Raw genomic sequence first — 13,886 nt, forward strand, 5'->3', positions numbered from 1 at the left:
CGCTCTGAACACCAAGAAAGAGAAACGACCAGTCACTTCTCCTCAGGTCACGAAAACCCATCATCTAGTCTGTTATCTAAAATGATCGTCTGATCCAGCCGTGTGTAAAAAACACAAGATATCAGAACTAATCTTAGAGAAGCAAATGTTGCAATGGCCATCAGTCTAGAAGGAATAAAACATCCAGCTTAGCAGCCCAGGGAGAGAAGCCCAGACAGCCCTGGGTCACCTCCTGCAGGTGGATATTGAGATGTGAGAAATATAATCCTTTCCGTACGTTTGGGGACTGCCCTGGGCCCTCCTCCTCGTTCAACATCCCTGGAACAACCGGGGAGGCATCCAGAACTAGAGCTCAAATCAGCCAAGATGGTTCCTCTCGACGTGGAAGAGCGGCAGCTCTAGTCCGATGGTTGAACCTCTAATTGCTCTTTTAAGAGACGGTCAACCAACCCTGCAGAGGAAACTCATCTCCGCTCGTTTTCCCATCTCGAGAAACCTGTGACCCGATCGACAGGTGAACGGCGTCTTACCAGGTTCGAGTCCATTGTTTTATGACCAAAAAAAAAAATCCTCAAGTAGGAAACATCCAAGAGTTGTCCATCATCGAAGCCTAGTCTGAAACAGAAACAAACCAGCCGTCACCTGAGGAACATCCCTGGTGGCTTGACAGCAGCTCTCCACCATGAGCTGGAGGAACGGAGGGCGACTGCATCTTTCATAGCAAAGCCGCCAACGTTCATTTCAAGTGCCATGTAGAAGGAAGAGAAAAAAAAAAATAATTCAGCTTTATTGCCAAACTTTAAGAGCAGCATCATGGGAGAGAGAAACATCCCATAACCCCCCTCAGATATCCATTTCCAGGGTGGATGCAGATGACTCACTCAAAAACAAGCATGCAGGACTTCCTGCAGCGAGCTGGAGGGTTGTTTGTTTTGTTTCTCTCTCTCCATCTTTCCTCCTCTGTTTCTCGAAGCATGAAAAAAGGAGAGCGGAGACGGATGAAGTTGTGGATCATCCCACGGGCCACAGGTGGGAACCGTGGCATTGGGCGACTCAGTTGTGAAAAGCTGACAGAACGGATCTGTAAGGGAGACTGTGGGGGGGGGAGTTATGGTCGGCCTTACGGAGGTTACATCTCACCAGGGCTGGACTTCAGTTTCACGTCAAAGTTCTGCACCTGGAGCAGGACAAACCCTGTGCAGATTTCACCGACACGAGACGTTAAAAACGGATAAAAACCGCTTCCATCAGCATCTGCGCTCACAACAGAGTCCAGCAGCGAAGTCATAAATGTTAGCGCCATTGAAAAACCAGCCGACCAGGCTAAAGGTTTCCTGCGGCAGGTATATAAATATGCATGTATACAAAAAAATAAAGTATAAAAACTGGTTTAAGCTGTATTACTGCTAATACGGTACATTAGTAATTTATCAAAAGGAGACACTTTAATATTCCAGGGAAGACTGGAGGGAAACGTCTCAGCGGAGGACGTTTAAATGGTTCACAGCAAAGAAATGTCCACAAACAAAAACCCGAGCAAGAGACAGTTGAGCTGCGAGAAGTCTGGGTTAGAGCGCTGTGACAACCTGCTCCGGGTCGGAGGTCAAGTCCACGCCTCCCTCTGTACAGAGCAGCTTTTAAAGAACCAGCTCTCAAAACCAAACCGTGAAGAAAAACAAAATATTCACAAGCAGTAAATTTCAGTGAGCTTTATTGTGAACAAAACTTTGATCCATCTGATCTGACTTTTAAAATTTGCATCACTGAAAAACCAATTACACAAATTCCAAATTAAAAAGAAAACAAAAACAAACTCAAGCTTTAAATTCACTTTTGAGACTTTAAACAAGATGTACTCCACTTTAACGTTTCATTAGAGAAAACAAAAACATGAGGGCAATTCTTGGAAACTTTTTCATACCCATTACCAAAAACCTTTGGATTATAATCTGATGGTAGCATCGTTTCTTCTTTTAAAGTGCCTACTGGCCCCTCCCAATTGTTTTTTTTTTTAATACTTTTTTATATATTTTTCTTTAAACTGATGCATCAGTCTTGCAGGACATCCTAAAAAGGACGACTCTGTCATCTTCTTACAGGCAGGTGATGGGACAGCCTTAAGCCAACGAGAGTCGCAGCTCTCGGAAGACGTGCATCAGGGCAGCGAGTCGGACCAATTCAACCACCCCGGAAATTTTTTTAGAGGCCTTAAAGAGCGAGACAATTTGGTTACAAAAACTAGCCAATTTAGTTACCCGATCTGGGGCAAGATGCTCTCGTCTCAGTCTTTAAGGCTCAACGGTTGCCAGCCGCCGGCAGCAACAGCGAGTTACTGCCAGAGGGCTGGCAAGCAGCAGACAGCTGCCAAACGTCTGCAGTCGGATCCCGGTTCTCTCAGTTATGCTCCTTTGCTCAATTTGGAGTTTTTTTTTGTTTGTTTGTTTCATAGATGCAACCCTCCCACCCAAAATAAGGACCAAATGCAGTCATTTTTGGGGCAGCAGAACTGTGACAACAGGGATCCAAGTCCAAATCAATGAGAAATATTCAGTCTAAAATCCCTGTGGACAGACTTTAGATCAGATCTCAGAGCAACTTCTCATTAATAAGAACAATAAGAGCATCTCACCATGAAGAAGGGGACCTCGTCGGCAGGAAGACCCTCGAACGCAGCGGTTCAGAGGACCTTAATGCCATTTAAAGGTTGCAGTTTAATGTAAAGAAAACATTAACCCCCCCAAACCCCACTTTATAAAGCAATAAAGGGCAGAGAAATCAAACTCAGGCTGGGGTATATTTAAATCTGTTGTTTTTAAACAAGCAATCTGACTTTTTTTTTTTAATTTGTCATGCCCATTGCACTGTCAAGCCAATTTTTCCCACAACACATTTCTTCCTCCTGGGCATTTTAAGTGTACAAAATGCAGTCCAGTCAGAGAAGTCGGCTGAACCGTCCTCTCTGCGCGTTAAGTGCAACCCAACCTTTACAGGTCGTCCTATTATTTGAAGGTTTTTTTTTTTTCCTGTTAGCTGCTTTTTAGAAAGCCAGCAAACTTGCAGAAGCACAGAGAATTGATTCCTGCTACATTTTAGGTCAGATGGTTAATTTGATACCGTCGGCTAACATTCTTCAAACAGGGGGGGACAGTTTCTGCCCAACGTCAGGACTTTAAGTAGCTGTGCTTAAATATGCCATAAATCAACGTAACAGCTAATACCTTCCCCCGGAAAACAAAGTAGCCGCCAATTCAGCTGCACTGCAGCAAGTAGTACTATTACTACGTGATAGATCATTCTCTCTTCAAACACCAGCACTCACTCCGACTGAAAACCTCCAGCGTCTCAAGAGTCAGTTTCATATGTCAAGGCTGGTGACACAATTCATTAATCAAATGCGCGAGTTTAAGAAAGCCATCTGTCTTGACTCGACACTCGTTAACACTGGTAGCAGGAAAATAAGGGCCACATTTTCAAGGTCCTCGCTATTTATTTTTTCTTAAGTGCATCTTTGAAGAAGAATCGCACTCGCCATCAAAACTGGAGAGGCTAAAAAGATTAGCGATAACGGCCTACAAAAACATCTCACGAACCAGGTCATTCAAATGTTTTTGCAGCTTCTTAAAATTATAAATAAATTCACCGGCCAATATTTGCAGAACAAACAAACTGGCAGTTAAGGAAAAAGGTCTCCAGTGCTAACAAGAGAGGAGGCGGGCGGCTTTCCAGTTTGTCAGCCAGCCTTTTACACTCGTTTTAAAACAATCTTAAAATGAAGGTATATACACAAGGTGTAAGGTGCACCCCACGTGTTGGCTGCACGTCTTGCAGAATTAAGTATGGCCATCCATAGGAGGGTGAAACACAGGACAAGAAAAAGAAAATAAAGCACTCTCTCCAAATAAACTCCGCTGAAACAGGAATCCTCATGACTCACGGTGTTGCAACGCTGCTTGGTGATTTTTTTTTTTTAGTGTTCTGATGCTGAAGACCGAGGAAAAGGTCTGGGTCTCTAAGAAGCACGAGCTGCTCCTCAAGCAACTGGACAGTCTGACCGTCTCTTGGAGAAATATCCGGCATTTCTGTCCTTGGAAGAAAAAAAAAACAAAAAAATGAAAAAGATCCAAGTGTCGTCACTCAATCGGCCAGACTTAAGTTCAGCTAAGCCAGTGAAGGTAATTCAGACCAGCCTCCCTCCAAATTAAGTCCATTCCTTGCAAATAGATGACGAAAAAAAATGAGCTGTGAATTCACCTTTTTGGTCAGACATTAAATAAGTAACAAATTCTCAATTAGGTGAACATAAGTGTGGTATGAAGTGCTCAAAATGGTGGAGAATGAAGGGTTATTACTTTAGAACAAGTTGTACTGCTTGTTAAGGCACTTGATACAAATTTGTTAAAACTTTCAAAATAAAACGTGGAGAACGGAGGCTGTCATCTCTGGGTCTGTCGGTGCTGGCTTTGTGTCAGTGGCGGATATGAATCCTCAGTGTGCACTGATATTTTTCAACTTGGTCCCGCGCTTTCCCCCGGTGCTTTCATCTTCAGTACTTCGTGGAGCAGCACAGGGCCTTAAATAAAAAGGCAGATGAGTTCTTCCAAAAAGCGTCCATCAAAATACACATTCCTAATGGTGGCATCCAAAAGAGGAAGACAGACAAAAACTGTACATTAAAAAAAAAAAATAAGGAAAAGAAAAAAATCCATGGCGGTGGGGGATCAAAAAAAAGGATGTACGGGGGAGTGGAGGATGGACTGATCTGTGGAGGGAAGAGGACATCAAGTTAGACTCGTGTTCAAAATAAAGTCAAGCCAAACTCATTTCTAATTCAGATACAAGGGTGGTAACAAAAAAGGTCCCATTTTTACACTCCAAGTTCTACAAAAGCACTTTTAAAAACAAGTTTCTCGTTTCAAACAAGCATAGAACATCTAATATTAAAATTTTTACTAAAGACAGTTTGAAGCACTTTGTTTCTACAATGTGGTGCGATAAGCCCATTGGGCTTCACAGGGCTCAGAGACTCTTCCAAGGCCAAATTCAAGCTCTTTCAAGGTCAGTTTTCAAAGTAAATTACATATGAGATAAACACGTGTACTTAAGATTATTTAATTTGCAATCAAAAAAAAAAAAAAAAAGGGTTTGGATAATAATGTTAAGAATCAGGTTTATTGGCCAAGTTTGAACATGCCAGACAGGGAATTTGACCGGTTATTTTGCTCACTGTACAGTAAACAAATGGCTCTTAACATGTATACAATTTTAATAAATGTTTTCTAAAAAGAAGAGTATCATCAAATCTAGCACACCTGTATGAGCCCTAACTTCACTGATCCAATCCCTGAAAGGCCGACCTGGTACTCATGCAGATATGCTGAAACGCAACAATCTCCAATGAAACTTGCCTCCACATAATAAATTCTTATGATATAAATTTCCCTAAAGACAGTTTGAAGCACTTGTTTCTACAACTGCAGGGCGATAAGCCGATTTTGGGCTTCATTGGGCTCAGAGACTCTTCCAAGTCCAAATTCAAGCACTTTCAAGGTTGGTTTTCAAAATAAATTACATATTTCAGATAAACACATGTACTTCAGATTATTTCATTTGCAATCAAAAAAAAGTTTGGATAATGTAAAGAAGAGTATCATCCGTTTATAAGAGTTTACTTGGCGTAACAAAAATTCTTCCAAGACAAATCAATGCATCTATATGACCCCTAACCTCAAGACTTTGCTGAAAAACCCAACCACCCACCCAACCAGTACAACGACCCACCGCTGCTCCCAGAGGACTGATCCAGTCACACACCTCCTACTGATTAACGGCCGACTTGGTCATCATGCAGATATGCTGACACTATGCAACAATCTCCAACGAAACTTGCATCCACGTGTTAAAACTTGCACCAACAGGGTGCAGCAGTGCTTTACTCTGGAGTGACACCGACGAGTGCCGTCTCCAAAGAAATGACACAACTGTTGCTGGTAAACAGTGAGTAACCCGACAAGCCGCATAGTTTGCAAGCCAGGATCTGTGCACGGACAAAGACGGCGAAATGCCCCAACAGCAGGAGAACAAAGCTCGTTAACATTCCTGTAATCGCTGCCAGATCACTCTCCCTGCAAGATATTTAAAGGTCGGTCTTACTAAATGGCAAAAGATGGTCCTGCAGCTGCTACGTTAGGTGTTGTAAACACTTTACTTGCTCTTATTTAGAGAGCTGGGTTGAAAATTGTTTAGTCACATAATTAAAATCAACTATTTTTCAAACACTACTGCTCAGACACTTCACTGCATCCTCATACAGGACAGTTTTACATGTAAAACCAAGGAGGCAACAATGGCACAAATGGCTGAGTTAAGTAAAAGCGTGAGCTCCACTAGATGTAATGCCAGACATCTATCAGTTTGATCACAAAAGCTAACTGGGTAGTTAAAGTAAAATGAGGAAACAATTGTTGCCAAATCCTCCAATAATCCTAAAAAAAAAAAAAGTAAATACTGGTGTCTGTTGACTCACTTGCTCATGGCTTGATTTCTTCACCAGTCTCACTGTGGTACTCGGCCACGTATAAGCTCTTGTCGATGATGCCAGGGATGGGCTTGATCTCTGTTCCAAGCTGCTCCTCGATCCCTTTAAGGTTGAAGCGATCATCGTATGTGATGAGGTTGATGGCTAAACCGAGGTGTCCAAAGCGTCCTGGGAATTAAGGATGTAAAAATGGGTGAATATCAGTTTTACTACCCGCCAACAGGAACGTGCAGTCAAACACCCAGGAGAGGCCCTTACCAGATCTACCAATGCGGTGAAGGTACGTTTCTCCCAGCTTGGGGAAATCAAAGTTGATCACAACATTCACAGCTTGAATGTCAATTCCTCTCGTGAAAAGGTCTAGAAGGGACAAATGATTATTGAAGATGTTTCAGACAGTAGCTGTTATATAAGAAAAAAAAAAACACTAAAATCCTCAAGGATATACTAGAAAGAAGGGGTTTGATCCGTAAGCCAGGATTTTATTAAACATCCAAACCTGCCAAGTTCATTATGCCTCCACAGTTGAAGCGAAGGACAAATGTCACATTGCTACAGAAAACAATGTTGGCTCTTAACTGCAGATTTAATAGAAGTTAGAAAGCGTGCCACACCTTGCTTTCGTGGAAGGCGTCATTAAGGCCAACTGTGACACACTCTTACGGGGCAGTCGGCCACCTGTTTGGTCTGTATGAACTGTTAAAGTGGAGCAGCGGCAGCTTAACGCTCTCGCATCAATACGGACACAGCCACCGTCTGAGGGGCGGCGGTAATCTGCCCGAGTCATTTCTAAAGCGACAGCACGTCTAGAGCCAATGCTGCGGGGACTTTTGTACTTGATGCTACACCTGCACATCTGAGGGCTGCAGTGCATGTACGAGAGGAAGATGCAACTGGAGCATATCCAGAGGCAAAATAAACTCAGTCAAGCTGAAAGATTTGTTAAAAATAAGTTTCTGTGGTGACATTACTCTGGAACTTTTCAGCTCTCAAGCAGTTATTTTTAATATGGAAAACAGACACTGGACCACCAAACTGAGATACTTAAGGTTTGCAGCCTTACAACAGCACACGTGCACAAACTTACCAGTGCAGACGAGATTCCGGCATAGGCCATTTCTGAAGTCATGGAAAACCCGGTTGCGGTGCTCCTGGAGAACAAGTAGAAAGTTTAGACTCCAGAGTCGAGCGGCAGTAAAATCATAAACCTGAGTATTAGCACATCACTGCTGTAGTGATATAAGGTGTATTTTATAAATATGTTGCCTCATTTAGTTCAAATTCTAGGCTTGAATGAAGTTAACATTTATTCTGAAGATACGAAGTAGGTACAGTTACTCAGACACTGGTTATCAGGACAAACACGTGTATCATATAAAGCTTCAGCCAACATCTACATTCAAAAAGAAAGAAATACAATATTCGGTTTGATGACTCCCACCCCCGGACAGGATTCCAGCTGACCTGTCTCATCTTGGCATGAATGTAGAAGCATGAATATCCAAGCTGAGAGATCTTCTTGGCGAGTAGCTCCACTCTCTGAGAGGAGTTGCAGAAGATTATTGACTGGTTGATCTGGAGCTGGAGGGGAGAAAAAAGAAGCAGTAAACTCTGGTGAAATCTACAGCCAGCTTCAATCCATGGACAAAAATGTCTTGTGCAATTGTTAAATAACTCTCAACAGAGAATGCATGCACACATTTACATATATTTAAAAAAAAAAAAAAAAAAAAGGATAGCAGAAAGTCACTTACTCTGGAAAATAAGGTATTAAGGCAATGGACCTTTTGCCTTTCGGTTACATAGGCATAATACTGAGTCACGCCCTTCAGCGTAAGCTCCTCCATGAGGTTGATCTCATAGGGTTTCTGCAAGTGTGAATTCTATAAAATGGGTTTAAAAAGACAAAATAATCAGGAATCGCATTCAGTATATTTTACATCCGTTTAGAAATTTGTGACAATGTTTAAATACATTTTAAAATAACACTGTACCATAAACTTCTGCACACTGAGCGGGAAGGTTGCAGAATACAGCAAAATCTGCCTCTGTTTGGCCAGGAAGCCCAGCATCTCCTCCATCATGAGGACAAAGTCCTGAGACAGGAGTTTGTCTGCCTTTAAGCAGAAACAGATGAATAAGCACGTTTGTCATCTCAGGCTGTTCTCTTTATATTCCCATCTCACTGATTTACTCAAGAAAAACAACTTAGAAAATGAAGGAAAATAAAACCCCACAAACAACTCACTTCATCCAGAACAACCATCTGCACTTGATTGACTTTGGCCACCCCTTTCTTGATGAGGTCCAAAATCCTCCCAGGAGTGGCAATAATCACATGTACTATAAAACGAGACAAATAAATGAACCAGTTAAATGCCAAGAGTTCAGAAATAAAGAATCACTCAAAGATTGGAGGCAATTTCCTACATTGCGATATTCAGCCAATAAGAACAGTCATTTTTCACTGTAGCAAAGGAAAACTGAATATCTGGCAGTTTTTTAACTCCATGTTTTGGATTTGGACATTAGCTATTAACATTTGAGGATAAAGAAACATTGTCCCAATATTATGTTTGAAGTAACGAGCTACTGATGACTTGTTTGTCTTACAGTCTCATTGCCCATTTAAGTGCAAATGTCAATTAAGGAATTCAGGAACTACAATAAGACATTCCAGACTAAGTTGCTATGAAGATATCCATCTACAAACAAGAGCCTCATGCAGTTCTTTTTAATTCACATTAAAATGTATTTTAAAAAACCCACACAACCTCTGAGGCACAGAGTAATGAGTAGTTTTGCTCGTCAGTAACTGCAGCATCCATTTATAATCCAAGCAGGAGGTTTAGACTTTGAACTAGAGCACTGACGTTGATACAGAGGTTGTTTACACAGCTCTTCAAATACATGTGAATATAAACAAAGCAATAACATCTCAGACAATCTGAAAGTGCAGCGATTACCCGTTTCATCGAGTCTCATGATGTCATCACGGAGGTTGGTGCCACCTGTGGTTGCCATGACCTTCACTCCACCCATGTGTTTGCTGACTTGGATACATATTTGGCTTACTTGCAGTGCCAGTTCTCTAGTAGGAACTATGACCATTGCTGGTGGAGGAGGAGGAAGAGAAATTTAAAAACCAACACCGCATGATGCAAGCTTGCACACACACAAACTTCCATAACAAACTAAAACCAAATGTCGTGTTTTGATTTTTCATGAGTTGACTAATTCAAGTTTATCAAAACAATAACTAGGTCCCTAGTCAGCGCTGCAGACTAGAACTTCACTTTTATCCGTTTGGGACCATGGCATAGAAATCTACAGTACCAAAAAAATAAACAGCAGCAGATAAAATTGAAGTGCATTTTAATATAGTTAAATTATTCAATGTGGAGCAGCATAGAGAAAAGAAAAACCCTCCTACATCAGATCAAAGACAACACATAACCCGGGGCATAATATAATAGTTTATAAAATTGCCCGTTTTTTAAATTAACCTTCGTAAACACGCGTGACAGCAGCATTAGATCATAAAATCCTTGAGTAATGTGACACGCAGAGCTACTGTTTTTCCAATAATTATTTTTTTGGTCCCATCTTAGTGACCAGGGCATTTTTATTTCCCCCCTTGTAGCAGCCTGATGTTTGAGACATCCATCAATTTCTATGCTATTGATTGACGGAGGAAGCCTGTGGGAAGAGAAGATGATTTTTCAGGCACCACAGGACTTTATATAAAGCTGCACCAAATCAAGCTCCTATAAACTTTTGCAAGGTTTTGTTATAGCTGAAATGGTTGCAGCTCTATCACCAACTACAGCAGAACCAACCGGAAATTTTGTTCCCCTTTAAACACAAAATCATATACATTTTCCCCATTTGCCAATAGATTGTGAGAATTACTCCTCTGCATGCAAGATTCCTCTCCACACAACCAAAATCTTTCCACTGCCACGTGCAGTGGAAACCCCCTTTGGTTTCTCTCCCATGAAATCTCTTTTCACCCTCCAGATATGATTTCTTAAAGAGGAAAATAAAAATGCTCATTTCCTGCCAGTAAACGTTCTTACCTTGTATAGTGTCCTTCTTCAGGTCAATGCGTTCAAGTAAGGGAATGAGGTAGGCTCCACTCTTTCCCGTGCCATTCTTGGCTCTGGCCAGAATATCCCTTCCTGACAGTGCAATGGGAATGCTTTCCTCCTGCCAACGACAAACAGTAATAACAGATGAGCCCTCTTGACTCAACTGTATGGCTGTGGTTTGTGTATTACAGACAACTACAAATCAAGTCCATCCTCCAAAGAGAAGCGAAACAATGTCCAATTTTAAGTAAAATATTTGAAAAGTCCTGATTTGCAACTCTGCTCAGCAATATACTTGCTCATCCTCCTTAACCTCATTCCTTCACGAGGGACGGGGCAGAAGGATCACGTCATTAGAAAATGAGGCGAAACTGACGACAATTTTAAGCCATCTTGTGATTCTCTGGCTCATTGGCAAAAGCGCACACGACTAAAACTGCAAATTAAATGTTTGCTGATGCCGACAAGCAGTCCAAAAGCCATTTCAGGGTCGGCTGAAGTCAGAAATGCTAAAGTCTGGTCCATGTAACTTTAATAGAACTACAAGATCACCTGGCATCTACAGCATTCATGGGTGTACATAACTTCATGACAATCCAAGGCTTATGATATCATGTCTGAGCTACAAAACAGACTGATATGTCCCCAGCACAGCTAAAAATAGTCCTACTTGAGTAGCTCGTACTCACTTGTTACACTCGAGTTTTAAATCTACTAACACATTCAACATTAAGGTAATCCTTGAAACAGAACAAGGAACTATGATTCTATGGTAAATTAAAAAAAAACACTACATTTGACTAAATTTAAGTCATTTCAAAAGCTTGACACAAAATATAAGCACAGGACGTTGATAATTTGTGAAAGTAGCATGTGCTAAGATTTTGCATAATCAAAAACGTCGGCTGTTGAAGTGAAGAAACCTGAGCAGCAACAAAGACATTTAGCCACAGAAACAATATGAATCCAAGTACCTGAATTGGAGATGGCTTTTCCCAGCCCATCTCAAAGATTCCCATTAGTAGCTCCCTCTTTAGGCAATAATCTTCAAACTCATTGCCTTTAGTTGCAGTCACATCCTGTTCAGAGTGTAGTAGAGATTGTGTCATTAAAAAAAAAAAACAAACACACTAGACCAAGTACACATATGGCGCTTTTCCACTAGGGGTCGAGGCGTGCCGAGTAGATACTTTTCTCACTCATTTTTTTAACTTTATATCGAACACAAGCCACAGACCCAGCAGCATATCTATCATCTCCTCCAGGTTCTACATCTTTAGTGTCGTTGTGTTCTTCGTTTAGATACACAATCTAATACATCACAGCAGCTTCACTCCAACCCTAAATTGTTATGGAAAAGCAGCCAGGCCAAGTTGAGCTGAGATGAGCAGGGCCGAGTCGCTACTAGTGGAAAAGTGCCAAGAGAAGACGACACCCATTTTATACCAACCGATGTTTTCATCCTCATGTCTTTTGGGGGCAACTTTAAACTTTTCTTCCAGTCATCTCCAGGCCTGTGGGGAGTAAACTTTTTTTAAGTAAGCAATAAATGTGCCAAAAGATAAAATTAACAAAATTATTGAAGTATCAAAGCCTTTACTTTATGACAGCATTTGTCGGGGCTGGCTGGGAACCGCCGTTGATTGTGCCTTTTATCTGGTTCAGCTGCTGAGTGCCCCCTCCACCTCCACCCGGGGCTCCAGCCGGCTTCACCGAGCCTCTCAGCTGCCCGTTCTGGGTGGACAACCCCAGAATCACTGGGTTCTCCGTCCTGGCGGTGCTCATGTCCGCGTGGTTCGACTTCTCCGTCCACCTTTTTACAGTCAGGTCCAAAAGTGAGCCCACTTGTGCAGGGGGCTCCTCGCCAAGCTGAGACCACCCCTGCCTCCTTAAACTAATATTTCTCTAAACTTAAATGGATAAATCTTTTGTTTTTTGTCCTCCAAACCCTCTCAATAATGGGACATAGTCTTTTTTTAATCTTTTATAAAGATGTTGAAGCAGGGAAATTAAATAAGGGTTTAGGTTAATCTGTCGACACGTCCTTTCTGAAGTGTGTCCACCCCTAAAAACACAAAAAAACAAGGGTTATCAACCTTCAAAAGTACAATATGTAATTCAATTAATTAAAATTATAGTAAAAAAAAAAAAAAGAAGTATTTTAATATTTTCACAGAAATTGTAGGAATCTGGCCTGAAGTCAGAAATCATTTAGCCATTTATTTAAAACCACCATTAAAACAGACTTCAATTGAGTGTTTTATGTTTCAGTACGGGGAATTATCTAGATATTAAAAAGAAAATAAAGAGATTGATATTGTTTGATCCAATTATTTAATATTATAGTAAAAAAAAAAAGTAACATTTTAATAATTTCACAGAAATTGTAGGAATCTGGCCTGAAGTCAGAAACCATTAGGCATTTATTCAAAACCACCAGTAAAACAAGCAGACATCAATTGAGTGTTTTATGTTGAAGTTCGGGGAAATATCTAGATATTAAAAAGGGAATAAAGAGATTATTATTGTTTGTTCGATCCAATTAATGAATGCGCTAGCTCACTTCCGGTTAGCATGCTAAGCTAACGCTGCTACTTAAAATCGGCGTCACATTTTAAAAATACCTAATTTTTTTCATCGTCTCTGCGTCAGAACAGGGTTGAGGTTTTTAATTTATGAGCTTTGAGGTGAAAAACAGCGTCTGAATTCGGTAGTTTAGGTGGGTTTAGGCCGGACCGCGCTGCGACGTAAATAACAAGCAGGTCAGCGTGAATGAAAAACAACCACGGAAACCCGCGGGCAGGTTTTACTTGCGGGGCATTTACCTGGGGCGTGTGCGGCGCTCTGGATGTTCGCCCGTTCAGCTCGGAACGAGAGAAACGGTTCGGTTCGCTGTGTTTGTTCGGTTCGAGCTGCCTCGAAGTCTCAAGATGGCTCCCGGTCCTTTATAGCCCCGCCCTTGTCCACGCCCCCAGCCGGCCCTGGTCACGCCCCCGGTCGGCCATGGCCACGCCCCCAGCCGGCCCTGGCCACGCCCCCAGCAGAACGATCAGCTGATTCCATTTCAAATCAACAATTTAGGCAAGGCAAGGCAAGTTTATTTTTTTTTGTGATCAAATGTTTTTATTTATTTTTCGTGATTTTCTTTTCTGTAATCAAATTCAAAAATAAGTTCAAAAATAAAATATTAAATAAATATCAAACATTGATATGATAATATTATAATAATACCAGAGGTGTCAAAAGTATTCACATTCATT

General features: G+C 41.4%; 1 protein-coding gene across 1 annotated transcript; it reads right to left on the reverse strand.

Moving 5' to 3' along the window:
• Positions 1-1,694: 1,694 nt before the first annotated feature.
• ddx6 (DEAD (Asp-Glu-Ala-Asp) box helicase 6) lies at positions 1,695-13,585 on the reverse strand. The gene is made up of 14 exons (XM_061719804.1): positions 13,452-13,585; positions 12,227-12,691; positions 12,077-12,140; positions 11,601-11,705; positions 10,615-10,744; positions 9,502-9,648; positions 8,784-8,878; positions 8,530-8,652; positions 8,290-8,418; positions 8,000-8,116; positions 7,623-7,686; positions 6,794-6,895; positions 6,524-6,703; positions 1,695-4,759 (listed from the first exon to the last, which is right to left on the reverse strand). Exons 2-13 carry the CDS (start codon positions 12,409-12,411, stop codon positions 6,528-6,530), a joined length of 1,437 nt encoding a protein of 478 aa, XP_061575788.1. The 5' UTR covers positions 12,412-12,691; positions 13,452-13,585; the 3' UTR covers positions 1,695-4,759; positions 6,524-6,527.
• Positions 13,586-13,886: the final 301 nt, after the last annotated feature.

This window comes from Cololabis saira, chromosome 4 (assembly GCF_033807715.1).
Source record: "Cololabis saira isolate AMF1-May2022 chromosome 4, fColSai1.1, whole genome shotgun sequence".
In the NCBI taxonomy this organism is placed as follows: Eukaryota; Metazoa; Chordata; class Actinopteri; order Beloniformes; family Belonidae; genus Cololabis; species Cololabis saira.

Bases quoted from the DNA above. Each gene is read 5' to 3' on its own strand.
- ddx6 (XM_061719804.1), bottom strand. From the start codon at position 12,411: ATGAGCACCGCCAGGACGGAGAACCCAGTGATTCTGGGGTTGTCCACC. The intron at 10,745-11,600 runs GTACTTGGATTC...TGTCGTTGGCAG, and splicing joins AAAAGCCATCTCCAATTCAG to GAGGAAAGCATTCCCATTGC. The intron at 9,649-10,614 runs GTAAGAACGTTT...CTCCTCCACCAG, and splicing joins GAAGAAGGACACTATACAAG to CAATGGTCATAGTTCCTACT.